General features: G+C 41.5%; 2 protein-coding genes across 5 annotated transcripts in view; one reads left to right on the forward strand and one right to left on the reverse strand.

Annotated features, from left to right (window-relative positions):
* Positions 1-27: 27 nt before the first annotated feature.
* Positions 28-3,938, forward strand: ddo (D-aspartate oxidase). Its single transcript, XM_071498795.1, has 5 exons — positions 28-172; positions 2,080-2,274; positions 2,462-2,570; positions 2,665-2,841; positions 3,025-3,938. Exons 2-5 carry the CDS (start codon positions 2,103-2,105, stop codon positions 3,581-3,583), a joined length of 1,017 nt encoding a protein of 338 aa, XP_071354896.1. The 5' UTR covers positions 28-172; positions 2,080-2,102; the 3' UTR covers positions 3,584-3,938.
* The window catches only part of sash1b (SAM and SH3 domain containing 1b), a 46,326-nt gene continuing 25,337 nt past the window's right edge, over positions 3,900-24,888 (reverse strand). For 2 of the 4 annotated variants that reach the window (XM_071498787.1, XM_071498788.1), the window contains exons 3-19: positions 17,080-17,208; positions 16,287-16,337; positions 15,809-15,858; positions 13,565-13,608; positions 13,100-13,186; positions 12,828-12,940; positions 12,470-12,571; positions 11,264-11,396; positions 10,371-10,771; positions 9,402-9,476; positions 9,158-9,301; positions 8,903-9,035; positions 8,391-8,560; positions 8,103-8,309; positions 7,569-7,728; positions 6,939-7,070; positions 3,900-5,575 (exon numbers count right to left, since the gene is read on the reverse strand). In XM_071498787.1, the coding sequence (XP_071354888.1) occupies positions 4,752-5,575; positions 6,939-7,070; positions 7,569-7,728; positions 8,103-8,309; positions 8,391-8,560; positions 8,903-9,035; positions 9,158-9,301; positions 9,402-9,476; positions 10,371-10,771; positions 11,264-11,396; positions 12,470-12,571; positions 12,828-12,940; positions 13,100-13,186; positions 13,565-13,608; positions 15,809-15,858; positions 16,287-16,337; positions 17,080-17,208 (2,955 nt within the window). In that variant the 3' untranslated portion in view covers positions 3,900-4,751. Of the gene's footprint in view, positions 5,576-6,938; positions 7,071-7,568; positions 7,729-8,102; positions 8,310-8,390; positions 8,561-8,902; positions 9,036-9,157; positions 9,302-9,401; positions 9,477-10,370; positions 10,772-11,263; positions 11,397-12,469; positions 12,572-12,827; positions 12,941-13,099; positions 13,187-13,564; positions 13,609-15,808; positions 15,859-16,286; positions 16,338-17,079; positions 17,209-20,315; positions 20,921-24,888 lie in introns of those variants that run through there. The other 2 variants (XM_071498790.1, XM_071498789.1) reach the window with 2 other exon arrangements.

The following is a 24,888-nucleotide window of genomic DNA, read 5'->3' on the forward strand; positions in this document are numbered from 1 at the left end:
TGCGTTTCCTCGGATATTCGTCCACAATGTTGGAACCGCCGGACACAGGACGCGTTCTGTTCATTTCAATAATCGTCAGTTGAGACTTTCTGCAGGAGCTGCTCCGTCCTGTGAGGACCGCGGAGGTGCACTCGGCCTTCGCTGCAGTGAAGGAAGGAGGAATAGTTTACAGGTAGGCGAAACGTTTCTGCCCTGACTGCATTTCGCTTCAGAGAAGACACGGTGGGAAGCGGCGGCCGCAGCAGCGCACGCACCGGGCGGCCAGGCAGCCTCCAGGCGCCCCGGGCTCCGGCTCCAGCCGCCCCGGGCTCCGGCTCCAGCCGCCCCGGGCTCCGGCTCCAGCCGCCCCGGGCTCCGGCCGCTCCGGCTCCAGCCCTGCAGCCAGAAAACAAGCTGCATTGTGACTAAAAAACTAACCGCAGGGGTTGGGAAGCTACTCTGAAAGCATAGTTCTGTTAACTACTATTTAAAAAGTTAATTATTAATTATTATTATTATTATTAAAAAGTTATAGAGGAAAATCTAGTTAGATTAACCGAAGCTACTTAGGTAAAAACTACTGAATATGATGAAATTAATAATGGAAAAATGAAAATGAATGAATGAATAAATAAATATGAATATACTAGTTTATTGCAAAAAGTGCAGTAAATGAAAGGAAGAATAACTGTGGAGCTGTGGACGCTCCCATGATGTTATCACCTCGGCCTTTGAACACATCACACTCAGGTCAGGTCTGTGGCCTGACGACTGTGCTGCCTTCACATGCTTTCACAAACCTTAACAGGGTGGAAGCAAAAAGGATGGTTGCCAGAGCCCCTAAACACAACACACATTCACTGACCACCCGGAAAACAGTCAGTCCCACAGCGGCACACAACAGTCACCTGAAGATGTGACCCAGCCTGCGACAGATTAAGCTGCAGTTAACTGATCATCAAAATCATTTACTTTCAAGTCTATTACTGCAATAACTGTTGCAGCTCTAAACGTTGCTTATGTTGAGGAGACATATTTTTAGAGCTGGAACTAATAATTATCTGTAGTCCATTAACCTGTTTATCAGTCCACAGAAGATCTAACTTCTTTTCTGTTTTGTGTTATTGCAAAGTGAATATCTTTGGGCTGTGGGTTAGGGTTGGCTGGGGAAAACAAGCAATCTGTGAGATTGTGATGGACATTTTCCTATTTTCTGGCAGTTAAATTAATTAACAGATTGATTGATATTAAAAATACTGTAGTCTAAGAATCATAGGTAAAATGCCCTTTATGAGCCCAAGTTAAAATGACTTCATCTTCCACCAACTATAACATTAAAATGCTTCTTTAGATATTTCTGAAAGAAAAATGTAATAATGTATTTGAATACTACAGCCATTCTGCTGATTGGGAGTACTTTTTACCTATTTTTGATTTTTTAAAAGTACATTTTGCTAATTATACTCTTGTGATTTTATTCAAGATTTTAAATGCATGACTTTCTGCAATGGAAAATGTTTCAGAATCAGAATCAGTTTTTTTACCAAGTATGTTTCCACATACAAGGAATTTGTGCTGGTGGTTGGTGCAAACAGTAACGTTAATAGACTTAGGGTAAAGTAAGAGTAGAATTTACAAGTTAAAAATTAAAATAAGATTAAAATAAAATTAAGATAAAAATATACAACAAAGATATTTGCAATAATGATAAAGACATGGGGAATGTAGTGCAAACAATATAGACAATGTAAAAAATATATAAATATAATCTGTACAGATTTTCACACTGTTTTAAGGGAACCTTACTTAAGAAGGATCTGGTCTCAGACTCAGGTATTCAGGTATTCCCAGCATATTCCCTTACATACATAAATACTGGACCAATAGTCTTTTTATGACAGTGTGACCTAGTTTACACGGCATGTTATGTAATACACTTTTACAAAGACAGGTCCTTGGACTGAAGTAAGGCTTTGTTATCGATCCTTGGACTGTGCAGACAGTTGTGGATTAACTTTTTAAGAGCCAGCCATAACAAAGGTTGTCTTGCAGCATATGAAACAATCCTGTACCCTCAGCTAACCTCCAGTTTACCTCCAGACGGAGACGCACGCCTGTCCATAATGAAAAGCGTCAAGGTTGTAGTGGTGGGAGCTGGTGTGATCGGATTCTCCACTGCTGTCTGCATCGCTGAGGCTCTTCCTCTGTGCTCCGTTACTCTGCTGGCTGACAAGTTCAGCCCGGACACCACCAGTGATGGAGCTGCTGGGATCCTGTTTGCTGCAAAGTTTCCAGGTATGCAACAATATCTCTCTCAAGAAGACGATCACATTTCAAAACATTATGTAGATGGTGCAATTTTACCAGGGTGACATCACTTTTAATTCAAATTCATCATCCACCATTTGAGTAAAAAGTGCAGCACACATTAATATTACATGTTGGAAATTGACAGTTTGATTTTACTGTATTTCTCTACCAGATATTCCCTTGGAAAGACAAAAACGCTGGTTCAAGGACAGCTTTGATCACCTGTTGGCCATTGCTCAATCACAGCAGTCACCGGAGGCTGGAGTCATGCTGAGCTCTGGGTAACAATTGTTGCATAGAGCCATAAAACTCAGCCAGGTCACTATTAAAATCTGTCTCCTGGCTATTGGTGCTTTTCTTTTGATTTCCCTCCAGCTGGCAAATCTTCAAAGAGGTTCCAGCAGATAAGAAGCCCTTCTGGTCAGAGTTCGTGATCGGCTTTCGACTCATGACCGACTGCGAGCTGAAACGGTTCCCAGATCACAAGTTCGGCCAAGCGTTCACCACCATAAAGTGTGAATGCTCCAGCTACCTGCCGTGGCTCGAGAAGAGGTTCGTCCTCTCCTCATCATTAAACTGACATGTCAAACTGTTTAGATTTACTCACTTTTCAAATATTATATGATTTTCTTCTTTAAGATGATAAATTCAAAAAAACAAAAACAGGTTTCCAGGTTACAGTCAATGTTTTGATATGATGCAGGCATTAACTGTTGTTATACCTGTTTTCTAAAGATTCAGAAAAGCCGGAGGCCAAGTGCAGCAAAGGAGAGTCAACAGTCTTCAGGAGTTAAGCAGCAGCTACGACATCATTGTCAACTGCTCTGGTTTGGGCTCCAAAATGCTGGTGGGTGACACCCAAGTTTACCCGGTCAGAGGCCAGGTCCTCAAGGTGGAGGCACCCTGGCTGCAGCACTTCATCAGAGATGGAGACGGGAAGACCTACATCTACCCCGGCATACACAGCGTCACTGTAGGTGGCACGAGGCAGGAGGGGGACGGGCGACTACAGGTGGACGAAGGAGACACAAGGAGCATCCTGGAGCGCTGCAGCAGGCTGGAGCCGTCGCTCAGCAAAGCCCAAGTTCTCAGCGAGTGGGTTGGTCTGAGGCCGAGCAGGAAGAACCCAAGGGTGGAGAGGGAGGTGGTGCAGCTGCAGGGCCACCGAGTACCTGTGGTCCATAACTACGGCCACGGGGGGTGGGGAGTCACTCTCGCCTGGGGTACTGCCCTAGACGCACTGGGGCTGGTCCGACAGTGCCTTCATGAGATGCCTCTACAAGCGAAACTGTGAACAAATTCTGCCACTAAACCTCATCTTCAAATAATAAAACACAATCACAGGGAGATGTAAATCACTGATAGACACATATCAACTAATCAAGACTTACAAAAGGCATTAAAGTAGGAAGGTGTTGTAGCTTTTATATTTCAGTGTATATAGGAAAATTACTAAATTAAATTTCTAATTTAATTTGAATTTCTAATTTCATTTAGTGATAACAGTGGTGAAAAAAATCTATCGTTGGCTCGATGTCATAATAAACAGATTTTTTTTCTACATTGTGGTGCCAGTAACTGTTGCCTCCAGAGATCTACTGTCAGAAAGATGAACTTCATTCAAAGAAATAAAAATTTATTGATGGTGATCAACAGTCTTGTTAGCATTTTTACAACGTAGATTATCAAAGAAAACGTTGTTGATTAAATTAACGAATTAGAAAATACTGTACATAAATAACTGATATGAAAAAACAAACAAACAAACAAATCCCTGCTTGTTGGAGCACATTGTTCACCTGCTGAAATTTCTGTTTAAAAATTTACACAAAGGGACAAAAGACTCAAGAATATGAGATTTGTACCTGGGTGCCACAAAATTGCTGATTGTTTACTCAACAACATAAAAATTATCTTTTTTCAGATTTGCTGTCACTAATTGCAGGTAAACAAAATCTTCTCTCAGTGGAAACATTAATTCTATTATTAAAGCTGCTTCCTTATGAATGATTGTATTCACAGCAGACATTTAGACTTGTCACAGTAGGAAAAGCACAGGTTTTACTAATAACCAACAAACTAATTAACAGTGGCCAGCTAATACTCAAGTGTCCCAGTAAACCACAGCAGGGTCATAGTGAGCCACATGCACAATACCGGGACCCTGAAGGAGAAGCAGCTAAATAGAATTCAACCATCATTAATTCTATTATTTACATGTGTCTTTCCTACTGTGACACATCTAAATATCTTCTGTGAAAAACAGACTGGATTCAGCTGAATGGAGAACATCTGAAACTTCACACCTCATGTTTTATGTCAACCTACAGCATTTTTGTAAATCTTTGATAAACTGTGGTTACATTTCAGAAAGCAGTGGAAACCCTGTATTTCACACATCCTGAAAGAACAATACACGGTCATCATCCAACAGCAGCGGTTAACATAGGACAAACAACACCTTACTTTACTTTTGATGCCAATCCCTTCTCAGGAAGTGGCTCAGTACTCTGTGACTCGAGTCTTTCTTCCATCAGGGAACCCAGTTTTACAGATGTCTTCTTATGTCTTTGCATTTTCAGCCGGCGGGCTTCAGAATTGGCTGAAATTGAATTACTCCTCTTATCCTCTGAAGAGATGTGGTTTGTGTAGCTGTACTTGCAGGCAGTTTCTGTTAGTGAGGTCGAGGACAGTAAACCTGCAGGATGCTTGGACCTTTCAGCTGGCACTGTGGGTGGCAGCTGGAGCTGTGTGCTCTGTGTTGTTTCTCCTTGTTTAGGGCCAAACACACTGCCTGTGTCTACGTTGGATGAGCTACACACTGTGGTGGAAGATTGGGAGGATGGAAACATGACCTTCAGTTGTTTTTGAGGTTTTACTGTTTGCTTTGGGCTCTCCTCGGTCTTGATCCTGGGGGTCAGATTCCAGTCTTTAGGGTTGATACGTTTTGTCTTCTGCTCTTTGTGGAGGCCTGACAGGGAGGAGCAGCGCCGCAGCTGCCCCAAGGCTGGGTTTCCTCTTAGCTCCATGCAGCTATGGCTCCTAGTAATGGCTCCACTGGGAAGATGACCTTTTGCTGAGCTTAGGAGTCTAAAGCTGGTCTTAGGGCGTCTTAGAGAGGGTAAGATACAGGGCTGGCATCCCGGTTCACTGTGGAGGAAAGTCTTACTAGGGCTGGTGGAGGTCAGGGTCAGGGGGAGGGCAGGGTTCTCTGGGGATGAGAGGTGGCTTGACTCGAAACCAGAGGAGGACCTGCTCATGGATGAAGAAGTCTTTTTGCCCCTTCCTGAAATAAACAAGTGCAGTATGTGCAGATCATGCAGATGCCAGTCAGCTGTGATTTATAATCGACTTAAACACAACAGCAGCAGCGCAGTCGGTCTTGGAAAAGAGTGGCTAATGTGAAAAGACGCTCAAAATAGCATCTAAATGTGAATGATGAATGAAAGAAAAGAAGCAAGCAGTCAAGTCTGGTAAAGCATGGAGCAATTTATTCCTCACGCTCAACCATGACAGAAGCACACGGCAGAAAATGCTGAGACTTCAGACCCTAAACCTGCCACACTTCAGTCAGAAGTGTTAGAATGAGTTTAACTCTGTCCTTTCACTGCGTTAAACCACTTTAAAGGTTGTCTTTAGTCTGCATTTTAGTGCATTTACAATTATACAAAATGCCATATTTTAACAAGTATAATATTACTATTTTGTAAATATTTTAATTGTTCTGCATTTTCCTGCAGTTTTCAGGCACATAATAAAATATTGTGCAACATTATATTTTACTGGACTAAAAAAAATATACACACAAACAACAGAATCTGGAGAGAAATCGACTGTACAAGTGTGGCTGATCAGACCTCGTTCTCTAACCACATGACCTTTAGACATTCACAAAAGCCCTCGTTTACACTGAAGCACAACTCTTTGCATTTAGACAAGTTTCAGACTGAAGCAGATAACCACAGTAAGAATGATATAACTATGAATAAAGCAAGCATTCACAGTAAATATGTACTGCAATTACTGAGAAGAGTTATGTTTAACTATTTATATCTAGAGTTGGTTTTAAACACTCTTATCACACATCGGTTCAACAGTCACCAATTTCAGCAAACGCAAAACCCACCACACAACTCACAACTGCAGATCTGTCTGTGAGAGGACCGACAAGCTGCTGCACATATAGATTCTTCAAGGGTGTGAAAATGTCTTTAAAGGTCACTGCCTAATGTTAAATGATATACGTGAACTTCTGAGTCCCATTATAAAAGAGAACCTTGTTCATTCTTCTCCATTTTGAATATTATATTGTGAGTGATGCTTGTTAAGAAAGGTAAGTGATGTCAATTCTTAAAAGCACTGAACAGACAAAAAAGTGACTGTAAAACAGTTTGGTTCAATGATGCGGAGACAGAAGAAAGTATGACTCAAAGAAGAAGATGCTTGGAGGAAAAAAAAAAAAGAGAGCGCCAGAAGTAAATGTGACGACAGCAGAGTCTTTCCAGAAGAGCGTGAGAACTGAACTTGGTGACTTGGAATGCTCAAGCATCGAGAAGGACTGAAGACCACACGAGACTTTCTAGTGAAGGATGAGGCAGAGGAGGAGGAGGAGGAGGAGAGTTTTCACAGGCGAGTCAGACTGTCATTACCGTTCTCCAGGTTCTCGTTACTCTCGTAGCAGCCTGAGTCTCGTGGGGAATCCCCCATGAGGCCGCGCCTGTCCAGGAGCAGTTTCTCCTGTGAGCCTCCAGACTGACTGCTGCGCTCCGGGTCGCTGCTTCCTGCAAGACACGGGGCCACCAACAGGGGGCAGACAGTCACATCGTATGATCTCAGTAGAGCCCTCTGTATGTCTGTGTGCTGTGTGCATGGATCATTGTTGAAGAAAGCAGGGGTATATATAACAGATACTCAGAAATAAAGTTATCATATTTATAATAACTGTTACGAAAGAGGGTCAGGTAGAGCTGAATTTCAGTCCCCGAACCTTTATGAGGGAAGGTACTAAGAGACTTTATCTGCATTTAATATATCACAGACCTGTACAACATATACAGTAGGAAATCAACCAATACTGGGCAACTAGAATCAGACCTAATTGATAGTTATCAGACCTTTTCATTGTGTTTATCCTGTCATACAGAAAAAGTTTTACATCCTTATAAACTCTAATATTTCAGTTCTATGTAAATAAATATGGCAGATGTTTGATTTGTATTAGAGAACATCTGTGTGTCTCAGGTAATACTCAGGTGAGATATAAACACTGTGGTGATTACCTGACCCACCGTCATACTCCTGCAGCAGCTCCACAGCGGTGAGCAGCACAGCCCTGTGCTGGGCATCTCTAATGTTCAGCTCATCCAGGTCCTCCTCCTCCAGCAACTTGAACGTGTCCAGATCCTCATAGCCGTTAAAAAGGAAGGTGGGAAGATGCTCCTGTGGAGAAGGAAGGATGGACGATATGCAAACAGGTCAGTAACATGTTACAACTCATTTGTTTAACTGTATAAAAATCCTACTATTATTATACCTTCTGACAGATGTGTTTTGTTTTTTTTACTGTGTCCAGTCTTCATGCTAAGATAAGCTAACTGCCTCCTGATTGTAGCTTTATATTTAGTGTACACACACAAGACTTGTGTCAATCTTCTCATTTCCCCAAATGTGAAACAATTCCTTTAAAACCCATCACCCACTTTTATCTAAAGCTTATAAATTTGTGAAATAAATCTCACTTCTCATTTTGTTTAAAGTCAAATTCATGCAATTCTTTATCCTCGATCTGTGTGTGTGAGACAGGTTTTGTTTACTTTGAGGTTGATGCGATCCAGGAGCTCCTCCACAGAGGTGGGTTTGGGCTGCCGGGCCCTCCTCCTCCTGCGTGTCTTTTTGGGCTTCACCTCCTCCTCATTCAGGACATCCACATAAATGAACTTGAAGGTGCCGACTTTGCCGTTGAGCATCCCCATCCATGTACCCATCGGTGGCTTACTGATGATGTCAATGACGTCCCCACTCTGAAAAAACAAGACCCGTCAGGCTCGAGTGTCTGAGAAACCACTCATCCCTAGGTGTTGTGTTGTTTACTGGACTGTTACCTTCAGTTTGAGCGAGTCGGTGTCGTAGGGACTGGGGGTAAAGTCAGTGTGAACCAGAGCACGTCCACAGAAGGGTCCGCGGTAAGGCAGCTCATCCTCTTCCCCGTCCTCAGACTTCACACTTTCTCTGTTGCTGTTGGAGGAGTCGGTGGTGCCCACTGTCTGACCACCTACACAAACCACAAAGGAACAATGAGCCACTTCAAGACCACAAGTCTCCATGGGTCTGTTGGTATTTGAGAATATTTTTTTGATGTCTTTAAATCTGACAGAAGTGCCAGATGTTGGACAGCTTCTCACAGAAAGTTTAGACTATCGAAAAGCAATTTATTGTCTTTGAAACATTTGTCTGATGAACACTACACATCTGGAGTTCCAAGGCCGAGTTAAAACAAACACATGAGAATTACTTGCAAGTACACCAAGATCTGACACACACACACACACACACACACACACACACACACACACACACACACACACACACACAGACTGTAATCACAGAGACTTACTCATGGAACTTTGTCCGCTGAGGGAACTCCTCAGACTCTCCACAGACCCTCCTGGCTTCAGTTTAGGTTTCTCCAGAGAGTCTGAGTCTATCTGAGGCGAGTGAGGGCAGCTGGATATGCGGTCTGGGCTTGACTAAAATACAGAGAAGAAAAGAAATTATCACCTGTGCGCTACAATCTTCATAAAATTACTATTTGCACAAACTACAACAATAACATTAACACATGTTGTGTAATGTTATGTAATGTACATACCTGTTCGGAGAGAGAGCAGTGGTATCTCTTGGATATGTGTTTTCTCATGGTTTCTCTCACAGACTTGACTTTCTTGCCCAGGGAGATACGTGATGTTGGTGGAGACTTAACAGCCTCTCTCACACCACCATCTCCATCTTTGTTCTAAATAACATTCAGAAAAAAGCAGGAAAAAAGTCTGTAAATAAACAAACTATTTTAGTGATCTATTTTGATTCAGTCTACGGAGATTACAGTTACATACAGTGTTATCGTTGTCAGGGATGAGCGCGTGCACTGAACGGTTGGTTAAGTCAAATCCTCCAAAGCTACAAGCTCTCTGTAAAAACAAACAAACAAAAACAAAAAAAATCAGGACATTCATAAGCATGAGATGGAGAGATGTAGGTAGGGTTGGAGGTTTTAGTTCATGCTAGCCACTATCTCCAGAACAGCAAAAAAAACCATTATTTTCATCTAGATTAATTTATTGGTCAATCAATAAATAAAATAAAATAAAATAAATAAAATAAAACATTAAATCTCAGAAAGTTGTGAGAAATATCCAGTAAAATATCTAAAGGCCCAGTGTCATGATATGTCTCCTTTAAAAAAACCCAAATTACTGTCACATCAGATACTGAAAAGCAGTAAATGTTCACAACTGAGAAGTTGGAACAAAGAAGAAACTAATTGACATCTAAAACTGTACAATTATGAACAAACTGAATGACAGTATTATACAAAAATAAACATGGAAGCATCTGAACACAGTGATCAAGAAATTGTTCAAAGTAGACAATTACTAACAAAAGCAAAGCCTTTAAAGCAGTGTCTGAACTAGGTGGTGGAGCAGTGCATGCTGGGACGGACTGGCTTGCAGAATACTGACTTGCAGGAGCTTGGTTAGGAATTGATTTGATGACAAAAGGGATAGGTGAAGATTTAATATGTATGATGAGTGTATGTGATGACTGAGGAGTTTACAGCACATAAAACATCCTGTGTGTGAGATCATCACTGAGAACTAGGTGGCGGTTATACAGTAACTTCAACTAAAAACTAGACTCTATTTTAGAGTAGCCAATTAGAAAGAGTCATTTCTGCTGTAGGATGGGCACAACCACTACCACTACCTAACACTGGAGGTCAAAAGATGTTTTAATTTTGTACAGAGGAGCATTATTAATGCTCAACTTGCCAAACAATGGTCCTTATGCTCCTCTGTACTCACCCCGTGGTGGCTGAGTGGGTTGACGACACGGTGACGGAGCTCTCCATCAGTCACTGAGCGAGCGATTTTGGGCTCCTCCTCATTGCAAACCTCTGCTTCAGAAAATGAGGAGCCACTGCCTTCACCTCCCTCCCTCACCTCCAGTGCTACATTTGTCTCCTGGGGAATGGGGCTCTCACTGGACTTGTTAAAGGCCTGGAAGATTTTCTGGCTGCTGCAGGTGTCCAGACTGCTCGAGGAGGGGGAGGTGGTCAGGCTGTCAGAGTCCCTGTCATACACGAGCTGCTCCTGCAGAGCTGTAGCCAGGGAGTCCGCAGGGCAAACTGCAGGCTTCTTCATCACACCCGAGTACAGGGAGGTGCCGGCATCTCCACAGGGAAGACCGTCCATGTTTAGGATCTCTGGGCAAGTCAAAGGAGATTCACTTTTAATGAAATGTCAAGAGACCAAATAAACTGCAGCAGAATCAGAAAAATATCAGAAAAAAAGCAAAAACATGAAGCAGCACCTGATCCTTAAAATATACACTCACAGACTCTGCAACTAGTGAAAACACATGGTAAATACTGTTATTACAGCTCATATGCTTACGCAAACAGTAATTAGATCCAGCACAATTACTGATATTTTCTCTAGACTCAGCATCACATTCACTTCCTCCTAATACACAGTATGTTCTTACTGTAAACACCTCTTGGTTTTTATATCTTTACCACATGCACATTAAAATATCCATGGACCTAACAGGAATAAAAACTGAAACTTCTCACGCAGCATCACACAGTCCAACAGCAAAAACATAGTTTCCACAATGTTTCTACAAAGACTTTAAAACTATGATGGCCTCCACATCCACATGGGCTTTTTGAGATACAGGAAGGTGCATTCAGTACCCTCTGCTCCAGTCCTCTTGGACTCGTCAATTCTGATGAGCTTCTTCTTCACCTTCCGGGTTGAGTTGACCAGTTTATGGAGTCTCCTGAACGTAACGGTTTCCTCTTGTTCATTGTCAGACAAGTCACAGGGCTGATAGGAGACAAGGAATATAGAATTATAGGAAACATTTCATTTTTCTACAGAGCTTGGTAATGGTACAGTAACACTGTGGGTCTGTTCATTTTCCAGTTGTAAGGTCTAATATTTTGGATGTGAAATATTCTGATGTAGGTAGGTATCTTTTAATGACTCTTCTCCATTTCCAGTAACTGGTATGAAAATAAATAGTTGTGTCAGCTGTGTACTTGCTGCAGATGCTGCTGCAGGTACCTGCTGTGGAAAGTACTTGTAGCCTAATATAAAACTGTGGTAGGAAACCACAATGATGGCAGTAAAGACCATGCAAACTTCTGTGCGATGTGGTCTCCATCACAACAGAGCAGAAAAGGCTTTTGATATGTGGGTAAAAGAAATGCTAGCTGCTTGGAAACCACCTTCAACATCATGATGTTGAAGGTGGTTGTTTATTGAACAAATGATGTGAATCAAAATATCAGCGGTACACGAGGGTCATATATTGTATATCCCAGAATACACATCGCACGACAAAATGAAAGCTGATCGTCAGTTTTAAATAAACAACAGACACTTAGTGTTGGAAGATATGGCTTATAGCTAACAGAAACATCGGGGGAGGGGGTAACACACATCACACAGAAAGAGAAAGTGAGAGGAGAAACCCACACAGAGCAGAGAGAGAGAAACAGTCAGGCCATCCAGACAAATCTGAAAAATGTGCCCTGAACCTGAGCCCCATAATCACCCCACCCGTGCATAAAAGAGCTGTGACCTGCATAACAGGGCCCTGTGCTGAATCCACCCGCACACTACAGCACAATAGGGGGTTAGCGCTTTGACAGCAATGAATAGAAGTCCGCCCAGTGCCCTGCAGTTGGGAGAGTGCCCTGAGCTGCAGGGCTTTAGAGGGCCCCCGGTTCATCGCCGGGACAGGGACAGAGGGAAAGAGAGAGGCGCTGTCAACAGCTCAGCAGCCTTGGCACCGGCAGATCAGAGTCCCTCATGCACAGCACACTGCCTGAAGTCGTGATCCAGCCTTTAAAAGCAACTAAGGTGCCTTCAAACTGGGAGCTTAAGAGACTTACATTGCAGTTGAGTGACTCATTTGTGGCAGGACTGGAGGGATCGGTCCACTCTGTGGGATCAGACCTGCACGTCTGTCTGTTGTGTATCTCAAACTCCCTCAGCTGCAGGAAGAGATGAACCTGTTAGCACATGATGTAGAGCCACAACACTTTATTTATAATCTAACAGCTGATGACAGCTGAGGTGCTATTCATCCTTTAACAACTGGAATATAAAACAACATCCGTGTTTTGACAGTAGGGTCCAAAAGTCTGAGACCACTTCCCAGAATGAGAGACTTCTCTTGAAGTCGGAACAAAGCAGAAAGGCACAGCAGCGACAGGTAAAGTGGTGAATTAGGGACACATGACATCGTACCCGTGCCAAGGCCTCCTCTATCGAGATCATATTCTCCTTCACCATCATCATCAGCTGGATACGCTCTTCGTCACTCATGGTAATTTCACTGGCCACAAACCCGACGTCATCACCTGTCAGGCAAGAATTAGAAATGTCAGCTGACACATTCACACACCTGCTTTCCAAAGGTTTATTATGGTCTCAAAACAAACTCTGAATGTCAAATAACAAAAACATGGTAATATGTCAATGACAGTACGGCAAGTTTGTGTGTTTTTATCTTAACGTACCTTTTGAAATCTGACGCGTCACCCCCTTCTGTGACTTTCGGAAACTCTGCCAAAAAGACTTGCTCTTTCTCTTTCCATCCAATTTTCCTACACAGTACAATTATTCAGTTTAGTTTAGTGCAGAGAAAAATATAAGACTTCACCCCCCTCGCCACAAAGAGCAGGTAACAATAACACATATTACGTTTTGTCCTTATTCACAGCGTTTTCAGAAGCATAAAGATAATATTTAGTATTTAAAAGGATTCACTCCACACCATCATTGGTAATGGCAAAGAAAAAATACTCCGGGTTTAATAAACCTTGCAAATACACACTGGAACATTCAAACAAAAACAACAATTTTAAAGTGGTTTGTTTGTATGTTTAGTGTAAAATAGCTTGAGAACTTCACATCAATCAGATACTACTTATAATAACGCATATAGTATATTATATTAGAATTAATATAACATTTCAACTTACCTCCTGATGATCCATCATCAGAGCTGGATTTGTGCACAGGAAACCTGAAAATCAAATCAAATATTTACCTCATTTCAAGCGTTGTAATTGGGCATCAAATCCTTGAACAGAACAGTACCTGTTTTCCAAAGTTATTTTCTTCATTTTCCCTGCTATCCCACCATCTCCCTCAACATGACTTTCTATCCTCTAGACTTGCGTCAGATTAAAAAAAAAACCCCATAAAAAATACAAAATAAAAATCACAAAAGCGCACTGCCCCTCATGACAGTAGCATCATAGTAAAAGCAAATCAAAGTAGTCAAACGGATGAAAAAGACTGGCTGCTCTTGGCTGATGAACAGAGGTCAGTGCTCTACGGCCATTGCAGGAACAATAGAGTCTTTTCATGTCCAGTTTGGGTTTTGCAGCAACAGCAGCGCTAACGTGGCCTCTGCATTCCCTGCACACTTTCACCCTCCCTCTCTCTCTCTCTCTCTCTCTCTCTGTCTGTCTGTCTCTCTCTCTCTCTCTTCATCTCTCTGGACTGTTTGTTGTGTATAACCGTCTGTTTCTTCCAGTCTCTCTCTAAGCTCACAGCTGTTGCTGGTGCAGGTCATATCGTCTACTGTTTAATTAAATCAGATCCTAAATATTCTTTTAAAGCTTCATCACCTTGTCACAGGAAACTGTTCATCTGTCTAAAAAAAACCTACTCATTACTTAGGTTTCAGTTCGGGCTGAACAACATGCAAATAAATAATCATATTGCAATTATTTTGACACATATTATGATGTGACTTGAGTTTAGTGTGAATGGTAATTTTTTCCTTCAAATTAATTCCTTCATTGGAAAAATATAAAAGTGAGGATAATGTGATTTTTTTGCTGTAAATTTTTCAGCTCTAGTTTCAGTAAAGAAAAGTAACTGTACATATTTTATTGTTTAAAATGGCAGGGTGAGATTTTTGAACACTGCCAGTTAATGTCACCTGTGAGTATAACAAAACCAATAACTGTGCTTGACAGCCAGAACAGATATTATCTTCAGATGACCACGGAGCAGGTGAGAGTACACCCTGTTTTCATGTCAAACCACATATATATCACAAAGCTAGCACAACACTGTGATATTCAAACTCTGGATCATATTCAGGGTTTCTGAGTGAGACATCAGCACTGTCTTCCCTCTTCCAGGTTCTACAGAAAAAAAATATGTGGGAGACAGAAGTATTTGAAATATTTTGGCTTGAAAATGTATAACTTCAAATCAAATGTACTTGGGTAAATCCAATTACCACAGCAAATATGGCATTAAGACATCTCACACACTGTGATGAGAATAAGATAAATTCCCCCCTCCCAAAAAAAGAAAATGTGTGCCACTTGTGAATAAGCAAAATTAAATCTTAATTCAAATGGAGACTTTAAAAAAGGCAAAGTGTGCAGAATAGGAAGAAATTACAACTTTAAACTTATCAGATATCAATTTAAAAAATAATTAATTAAATATGTTACTGGTGTTGTTACTGATTCTGGTAACATCAGCCTCCTCCAGCATTATGTGTTGGTCCCACTAGGGGGAAGTCTAAGTTTCTTGTGAATCCTGTTTAAATACAGTTGGTTACAGTGGGACATTTGTCTCGTGTGTTGTTGTCCAGGTTCTGAAGACAGGCCTGTTCAGAATATTAAATCCTAAAACAAACAAGGATATTGCTCAATTTTCAAGATTCCATCTTTTTAAACAAGCTTAATCAAATCAATATGTTGCTTTATCATTAGTCATCACCTAATTTCTTTCATCTTATTCAGCTTTCCAGTGACAAAATATGACTAATCTTCGAAATCCTTCAAAAGAGACAATAGGGGGAAGGAAGGAAGTTCAGAGGTCACATAGAAATGTGTCTGGACGGCACAAGGAAGCAGAGGAAATGCACATGACCACAGGGTGACAGAGGAAAAATCAAAGTTCAGCTTCCAAAAGTGATATGACTTAAATAAATAATAACTATAGAGCCTGTAAAACCATAACACTACACATCATCTGGACAAAATAATAGTCCAACGTATTATAGCAGTAAATATTATAGTATTTACTGCTGCTACTTTCTAGAATAATGTGCTCATGCTCTTGAAGATGCTTCTTCCCAGTACTTCCCTAGTCATGGATTCTGGGTATTTCTGGTGTCTGAATAGACATTAAAATACTCAAGTTGTGGATTTACAACTTTCTTTGAAAAACAAGTTAGTGGAATTTTCTTTTACCTCCTTTCTGTCTCTGGAGTGGACGTGACACTGCTGAGTCCAAGGGATTCCTTAAGGAGATGAAAAAGTATGACTAAAAACACATAGAGAAGCAGCTTCTTTAAAGTTGGTTTTAAATCACAGCATTTTCTTTCAAAGGAAAGGAAAAAAAAATATGTAGCAGACAAAAAGCTTTCACTGACTGAATCAACTGCAGCTAAGGGTTAAGAAAAGAGGAATCTCAGGCAGTTGTTTATTGGTGATTTGTTTCACTTTTCAAAAACAAATCCTGTCACTTGGTGGCAACAAAATGTAGGCAGTGTCAAGGTCAGCTCTCTGCATCGCAGTTAGACAGTAAATCTTTAGTCTTCTGCTTCAGTTTTGCTCAAGATAGTCATGACTGGGCAATTCTTCAGGCTCTTATCGGCCTGTCTGCTGACGCACAGAGGAGGAAGTTGCCTTCTCCTGGGGTCTGACACACCGAGAGCAGGACACTCACCTGGATCTGAGAGCGGAGCTGCACTGATGTGGCCTCTGAGTCAATCTTTCCCTGAAACACAAAGGGGGCAGGGGAAGTGTAGGAGTAAATTATAGTGTCATCATAACACAGAAATAGAAATAATGTTCAGCTTACTGAATCAGCCAGCCCACATGATGGAATAACACCAATTATGTGTACCTGGTTATGATCTCTACAATTGCTGAATGATTGACAGGTGGAGTGGAGTTTTGAGAAAATATTCAAATTTAACATTTAGGATTTTTCTTTTGTTTGTTTGACGTTTATTTATGACATAGACATAGCAGATACAAGGTGAAGGAATTGTTTCATATTTCAGGAAATGCACATTTAGATGAGAAAATTAATAAAGTTTTCATTTCTGTCCCATCAGCTGGTTAGTTTATCTTAGCATAAAGACTGCAAATAGGGGAATATTGTTAGCCTGGATTAAAAAAGAAGTAATACGTGGTTAATTAGTGAGTTTTAGATGTGATGGAAAGAGGATTTGTCACCCTTTGACTGTTTTTCCACTGTTTCCAGACCACATGCTAAGCTAAGCTAAGCTAACCTGCTGCCACCTTAACTTCATGCTGAAGGGACATATGAAGGAGCGGTATCAATCTTCTAATCTAATTCAAATAAGCCTTTTTCCCAATGTCAAACCAGCCCTTTAAAACAAAGTGTGGCAACTCGGCTCAGGCTGACAGTAGAAAGAACATCAATCATTTAGTGCTGAGATGTTAGATTTTTTTTTTTGATGACAAGGAAAAAGACTGATAAGACTGTTTACCATCTCTGCATCGTGTACTACTTTGCGTTTCCGCAGCTCCTCCATTCTTTCACACACGTCACTGAGGGAGGTGCCGTAATACTGAGAGTACTCCTGAGCCAGGTCATCAAGGTTCCCCACCGAGCCATCCTGCAAAAGATAAGAGGCATTCAAGCAGATATGAGCACAGGCCACAGGAGGAAAACGGCCCCCCCGCGGATGTTGAGCAAGATGCCAAACAGCAGGCAAACACTGTAAATACTGACCACTGCCATTGTTTCAAGCTTTAGGATGGTGAGCTGCTGCACAAACAGCCAGGAAACACTGAGATAAAGCACCAGGAGTGTAAAGGCATCAGAGACGTCCAGCTGTGATATTGCCTCTGTCTTGCCTCTCTGTTGTCTTCCTGCCCAGTGACCCCTTCTACCTCCTCAGCCCTACTCAGACCTGACCCTGACCCCCCCCCCTCCCGGCCAGAGGAAGCACCGTGTGACGCAGCAGCAACTCTCACTCAGCTCTCCTAGAGTAATCAGGAGTCGGCTCAAGAGGCCACAGCTCAGCCCACCGTAAATCACAAGAAGAGCCAGTCAGTCAGATGAGTCTTTGTCTTGACTCCTCGATGTAACTCCTTTCAGTTTCCTACAATTGTGCCAGCTAAGTTATGCGCTTTTTGTCATGTGGGTAGATGAAGGAGAGATAAATCATTTCAGAGAATTTCTGCTGAATTTTATGACCTGATCACCTTTGAGACCAGAATCAACACATGAGTTTCCTTGTCAGGGGAATGACCCTGGTTCTAAGTTTTTCTTACTTTGTTCACCATGTGCTGCTGAGCAGGGAGTCTACTGAGCTTCTTCACTGACAACACCTGCCTGCTGCACCTGGAAATGGTGCTTGAGAGCAGTAAAAGTGAACCAAAGCAGCAGAGCTGTGGGCTGCAAAACCACATCTGTCACTAAGAGCAATGCATTTCACAAGTAGTCATGTGAGCTGTTGTTAAAAACTACTGTAGCCTTAAATCTATAGATCATTATTTTAAAAAATAACTTATCCAAAATGAAGCCTCTTTTTTATTGTCTTGGATTGAATCCTCTCCATAAAGTTTTAGGCCCAGTGATGGTGGTGGTAAAATATTTATTTCACCATTTTGAAATAGTTTAACTGACCTACGCTCCTTTAATTAAGTGAAATGAGACAATATAAGTTCAGCAAAGTAATATAAAATGACAAATTCTCACACTAAATTCTAAAATGGATTTTTACAATTCCACATGTGTTGTAGTTTTTAAACTTTGAATGTTTTTTTTTTCCTTTGTGATCGACAGGATCTTTCTTTCTTGTGTGTGTATATGTGTGTGTGTGTGTGTGTGTGTGTGTGTGTGTGTGTGTGTGTAGCAAGTTGCTACATACAGCTGCTCTTACAGGGATAAATGAGGTAAATGAAGTTGTAATTAAATAGACTGAACTGAACTGAATTGACCTGAAATAAATTGACCTGAATTTAATAAGTTTGCGTGTTTTCTGCTGTTGTGTGAGTGAAAAAACACTGTAACAGTGAGACAACAAAGAACCTAAGCCAATAACATAACAACAATAACAACAAATAAAATATAATACAACACGTAGGAGGACACTTCCTCATTACGCCTAGTCATGAGATAGGACTGGACAGACGAACACAAGCTGTGTCTGATCTTCAGTAATAGCCATCCATTATGTCCATAAACTGTTTCATGAATTATTATTATTATCATTATTATGTTTCAGTCATGCCAAAGCCTGAAGGTATGCTAATGTTCCAGCTGAAAACAGTCCTCTGCAGTGAAAACTAATACTGTGGGCTCACTTGTCTGGTGGCATGATGGACTGTGACTGGCTCAACTGTCCAGCAAAGAGAACCATTCATTTGGTGAATGACATGCCCCCGGGTCGAAAAAGGCCTGAAAATCTGGCTGCTTTTCATAGAGTCAAGCAACGAGGCTGAGGCTGACTGAGAGGCGCTGCACTGTGCCTGGCTGCAGCAGCTCTTACTCCTCAGACGGCCACTGATCCACATAAACAGCCTATTGTGACACAGGCACATGATATTGCATTGCCCTAAGTGCTTATTGGACCAGTGCGTGTATACATCCCTGTTACAGATGGATATAAACACAGCTTAGTCATATGGAGAACAAACTGACCTGAATGTTAAATCAAATAAACAATACGAGTTCCACTCTCATGCCAAGACTTCTTACAGAATGGTAGTTTTGGGAAAATATTCCAGTGTGCTGTCTCTAAATTAATGGTCTCTAAGCCAAAACTGCAGCATGAGACATCAACCACAGAGGCTTGAAGAGGAGAGTGTGGTGTCACATTTCTTAGGCGCTGAGCATCTCACATGCAGACAAAAGATCCACGTGCCCCCAGGGCCCAAAGTGTCTCTAATGAGTGTTTTTACAGTTCCTCTGTCCTGTCTCACCCTTAAAGGCAACACGACCTGGGTCACAAAGTATTGGCAGATAATTTGTTTGACTTTGTGCTGCTTCGAACCAGAGGTGTTTTGGTAGCTCTGGCTTCTGACATCAATACTTCAGAGTTTCAGCTGGTTCAGACAATTAAAGACCACAGAGTACAGTTTTCTATGATTGACAGCTTCTCTGATAACAGGCGTCCTACCACAATAAATTTTAAGTCAACTCCATTCTTGGCTTAAAGTCAGTTTGTCAGAAACTGTATTCCACACAATACCACATCTGGACTGGTGTAGCAGAGCAGCACTTTTGCCAAATAGGGCTTAGTAAAACCAAACCCACTGAAAAGTATATATGTGAATATCCCATTTGATGACCTTATTTCAGAAAGATGTATCCCAAATTGAAAATTCAGAAGCCATATCAAACACATGTACTGTAACACCTAGTCATCCATCCATCAAGCAATGCAGTATCTTAATTTAAATGACCGTCACTCTGAACATCATTGTCTACGCCACGAAAGACTACTGTGGTTGTCTTAAACAGAGTATTGTCTGATGTTTCAAAAGATCATGTGAGAACAAGCACTCGCTTGTTTAAGTGTTTTCTACTCAATGAAAGTCTTCATTAATGGACTAAAACAGCAATCAAGCCCACAGGCAGAGCTTAAGATGCACACACAAAGCTTTTGTTTGAAACAAAGCTATATACATTGAAACTTTCCCCAGTAAATCTTCAGAAAACTACCAACTCCAACCATAGAACCACATTCCAGTGCAAACATAAAAATACACTCACCACAAACAGGGATCTGGCTGCCAACAGTAGCTCCCCAGCACTAGCTGCTCCTCAGTTCCTCCACACTGCTGTAAGTGAAGGGCTTCCTATTGAAACTTAACTCAGTTCACTGAGTGGAGGACAAGGACATCCTGAAGTGGAGGGGAGGGGTGTCTGGCCCGCATAAATCATAGGGAGTTTGGTTGAGGGGAGGTTGGGGGAGTTGCAACCGCACATGACGCTGGTGCTGCTGGGTGGGGCTGCTGTATTCTCTCCAGCTGCAGCCCACAAGGACTGGCTGACTCACATGTTCAAATAAACCACCAGCTCTTAATGTGTGACAGTGTGCCTGCATGTTTATGTCTGCAGGAGGGTTAAAGCGATGTGTCAGGCCAATGTTGGCTTATAAGAAATGGTGACTATTGACCAGTTATGTCTCCCTCTGCTGATGTGGAGGTTTCTCTCTGAACACAGTCTTACAGAAGTCTGTAAACCTTTAGAGACATCGTTATGTCTTTTTTAAAAATGAATTATTAATTATAATTAATTATTAATTAAAAAGGTACCCTGTGGAGTTTCCTCGTAAACAAAATTTACATTTACATTTAGTGCTTCCCAGAAAATTGCATTTTGTGCATCATCAAGGTCTGACAGTTTTTTGAATGTTTAAAATCAACAACTGGTAAAAACATTGCTCCACAGCACCACTGGTGGTCAGAAACTCCACAGGTTGCCTGCAGTTTCCCTGCCACCGAATACATGTGGAGGGTCATCCTGCCTGAAGGAACCGTTAACCTAAAGGAATCTTATTAGTTTGGTGCTTAAAATAGTTTTAGTCCCAAAAATAATAATAATAATGATAAATAAGTTTATTTATATGGCATTCACTAAAACTAGAGATTACCACATAGATTAATAATATGTATAGTATCTACACACCATGTGCTTGAAAGACAATTTAAGGGATAATAATCAAGTTACAAAAGCCTTATGATAAAAAATAAGACACAAGAGAACATAAAGAAGATAAAAATAAACACCTTGACATGGGAACTGTCAGATTCATGCTTGCAGTGTAAAAATATCAAGAGCAGTGATATGATCTGTTTCCTTACTTTTTGTTAGTAGGCCAATTGCTCCATTTTGTGCAGTTTGGAATTTGTGCATTGTTTTCTGATTTCTGCCCCAAAGCTCTTAAGAACCCGTCAGCTAAGTTGCAGATAACATTGCCTGGTGAGGCTGCACATCATTTATGTGACAAAAATAAACCGAGGCAAACAAAAGAGCATCCTGGTGGCCAAGTGGGTCGAAATAGATACTAAACACTGGAAACCAGGCACATATTCAGGGACTTACTCATTCTCTCCCTCCTGTCCCTCGTCAACACAGATACTACAGAAAAAATATTAACACTCACACACTCACGACAATATACTCTTAAAAAACTGCCAGTAGCATATAAACTATATAAAGGTTTGAATGTTGAACAGACATGGAGCAAAGTCCTGTAAGTCAGAACCTTTTTGAGCACTAGCAGTGTGTGCACCAGCAGGTGGCAGCAAATACTTACTCTACATCAACATCTCTCAGTTACTCATGTGCCAATGTTAGAGACCTTGAGCTAGGAGAGGTGGAACTGGACACACTAAAGGGGAAACTAAATATTTCCTTTCAGTCTAAACAAAGTGTAGTGATGACAAGAAAGCCTTTGTGTTCTAAGGAACTACTTCATGCTATGACTTACAACCATGAATTGCAGTAGAAGTAAAGAGGATGAAATAACAGGATTTTTCCTCCGCTGCTCATAGCTGTAGTGTTTCTATGTGCAACAATACATATCCCAAAGGCATTAACTAAGTATCAGGGTGGTGACCTCGTTTGCTTGTAGTATTAGTCAGTGAGATTAAGTGTGGAGAAATAACCCTCAGCATCTTCGTCTAACCGTGACCCCACTGCCTCTAATCTTCATCTTCAGTAGCTGGCCACTGACTCCGGACCAGAGAGCAGCAGCAGGAGGTAACAATACCAGTGTTAGATCTGCGGCAGGAGGCGGCAGATTATGCTGAGCTGCAGATGGATGGTGGAGATGGTGGAAGGGTACGATGTGCGCACAGTGCCAAAGGGCCGATGCAGCTCATGCCAGAAAGGGCAGTTTTCCGCCTGGCTTCACAGTGGCGGGCTGCACGTCACCTCGGAGCACAGGGGGAGCCCGCAGATGGACGCCATTCCTCCATGTCAGCCAGCTCCTTCACTATCATCATCAAGCTCCTGTGCTGACCTGGAGCGCCTGATCATCTGAGCTTTGATCCCTGTGAAACCTCACAATTCACGTGTCTGTCGAGAGACTGGAGCATATTGGTGGCTACAGCATCATATCACATGGAAAATTTCTAATTGCGGAACATCTATCTATAGATGCTCTGCTATTCATATACAGTTTATCTATTTATATATATTTAGAATTCCAATATTTGTATTGTGTAAGGTCTTTTTCTCAAACCAGGGAGAGTCATGAAATCATTCAGCTCAAGTTTAAACATGAAGATCACTGAAACTGGAACCAAAGGGTTTTCATGTGCCCTTCCAACGACTGTAGAATCAAACTTCATTTTATCCATAAAAAACTAAACAAGTGGACGAGTTAATGTCACTATAAGAATTAGTTTTTTTATCTTTGTGTGTAACACTGACTTATATTATATTCATAGTACATATTAGTTATATCATTTTTCATATTATTCTTTAGTTATTGTATTTATCATTCATATATACCAATAGCACTATATATAATAGATGTTCCAAATATATATCATCTTCCTTTTAGCTTGATGATCACACATTTTTTGATGTTCTTAAACTGGCTCTGAAGCGTTTTCATACACAGAAATGGGACAGAAATCTTTAAAATCGTAGCAAACTGTAGAATCACAGAAGCGTTTCACATGACAGCAGTGATATGTACAGTCGTGTGATTCTGGTTCCAGAGCACCCATGGGCCCAGTGCAGATTGACAGCCCCGAGGCTCCCTAAAGAGAGAAAGAGGATCAGTGGAAGAGCTTAACCATTCATGTCTGAGTGGTAAGTGGATTGTGACAAGTCCCAAATGAGAGTTTGATGAGCAGGGTCGCGCTGTGACATGCATGGTGTCAGTCACAGAAACACATGCTGCATATAGAATACCTGGTCTTGTTTGAACTGCATCAGCGAGGTCTGCAACACACAGCTCTGCTTCCACTTTTCATCCTCTCAGTCACTGAGCAAATATCTCTCACGGCTGACAGAGACAAAAGACCTGCTTCAGTGCATAGGAGATTTCTAATGCTCTCATTCTGAGTGGAACAGAGACAGAGCAGAAATGACAAGCAGAATTTTCTGCATTATAAGATGATACACATTTACTCCAAACCAGTGGATAATGATTTTGGTAAAAGTGTCACAACAAAAATGGAGCCAGTTTCCAAAAAGCAAATGAAAAACTACAATGTTGTTTTGCTGTACAGCAAAATATAAAGATCATGTCACTAAGGGAAACCAGCCAGGTGTCCAGATTAAAATAGGATGCGAGTGAAACTCCAAAGGAGATTAAAAGGACAAACAGAAGGCACAGAATAAACCTTTTGTCTACAGCACAAAATTTTGCAAATCTGATGGAGGGTTTTAAAAACGAACAGAGCACACATCACAGATTTAGATGCAGGAAACTTCAGTCTCCAAAAAGCCCCCAGCTCAACTATTAACATTTGGAAATATGTATAATCTTTTCAAAAGCACCCTGTGGATGGTGCAGGATCTCAACTTGTTTTGAAGCAGCTTTTGGATTGTCCCTATTCCTTAGAGCATGTTTAATTCACCAGTTCAGAGATCAAATGGAGAATCATCCCCTTTAAATTTCACTTAAATTACATGCATGGAAATCCTGTGTGTAGTAAATCCCCTCTGGATGGCAGTGCGCTTCTATAGTGGGGGTGGCCTGGAGATTGTTCCCATTCCTTGGAGCATGTTTAATTCAGTGGTGTTGAAAACAAATACAAAAACCTCCCCTTTAAAATTCAACACAGTTCACACCCAGAAAGACCATGTGTATTCACATTTGCAAAGGGCTCTATGAACGGTTCAGGGTTCGTAGCAAAGCAGCCTGTGGATTGTTCGTATTCCTCGGACCAGATTTAATTCAGAGGTGTTGAAATCATTTAATTTGCCCCTCACCCCTGTGCTCGGGTAATTACCTCTCTATGACAGGGCTGCGACCCCCCATCTCCCCGAGACACGACTGCCAGCTCACAACCTCTCTGGCTGCATTATGAGCACCCCTGTGCTCACCCCTCACGAGACCACAACATCCACCGATCCTCCTGTGAGATACAATGAAGGAGTCAAGGGCAGCTGTCAATCATGCAACGTAAGACCACGGGGCCCCCTGAATGAGGTCAACCTACACGGTGTGAAAAACAAGTGAACTGCTCCAATCAGGAAAGAAAATACCCTCTGGACATTTCTCTTTTGAAGCTTTCTGTGGGAAAAACATGCTGAGGAGACATTCACTCGATTTGGAAAAACAGAATGGCACAGTGCGCTGCAATAAGTTAGTAGAAGA

The sequence above is a fragment of the Trachinotus anak genome, unplaced genomic scaffold (genome assembly GCF_046630095.1).
Source record: "Trachinotus anak isolate AG129_WGS33_773 ecotype Australia unplaced genomic scaffold, CSIRO_AGI_Tana_v1 ptg000015l, whole genome shotgun sequence".
Lineage (NCBI taxonomy): Eukaryota > Metazoa > Chordata > Actinopteri > Carangiformes > Carangidae > Trachinotus > Trachinotus anak.

What these genes read in the sequence shown, in the direction of transcription:
- ddo (XM_071498795.1), top strand. Translation starts at nt 2,103, where the DNA reads ATGAAAAGCGTCAAGGTTGTAGTGGTGGGAGCTGGTGTGATCGGATTC. An exon ending in GTTTGCTGCAAAGTTTCCAG is followed by an intron (nt 2,275 to 2,461) that starts GTATGCAACAAT and finishes TTTCTCTACCAG; the next exon opens with ATATTCCCTTGGAAAGACAA. An exon ending in CTGCCGTGGCTCGAGAAGAG is followed by an intron (nt 2,842 to 3,024) that starts GTTCGTCCTCTC and finishes TGTTTTCTAAAG; the next exon opens with ATTCAGAAAAGCCGGAGGCC.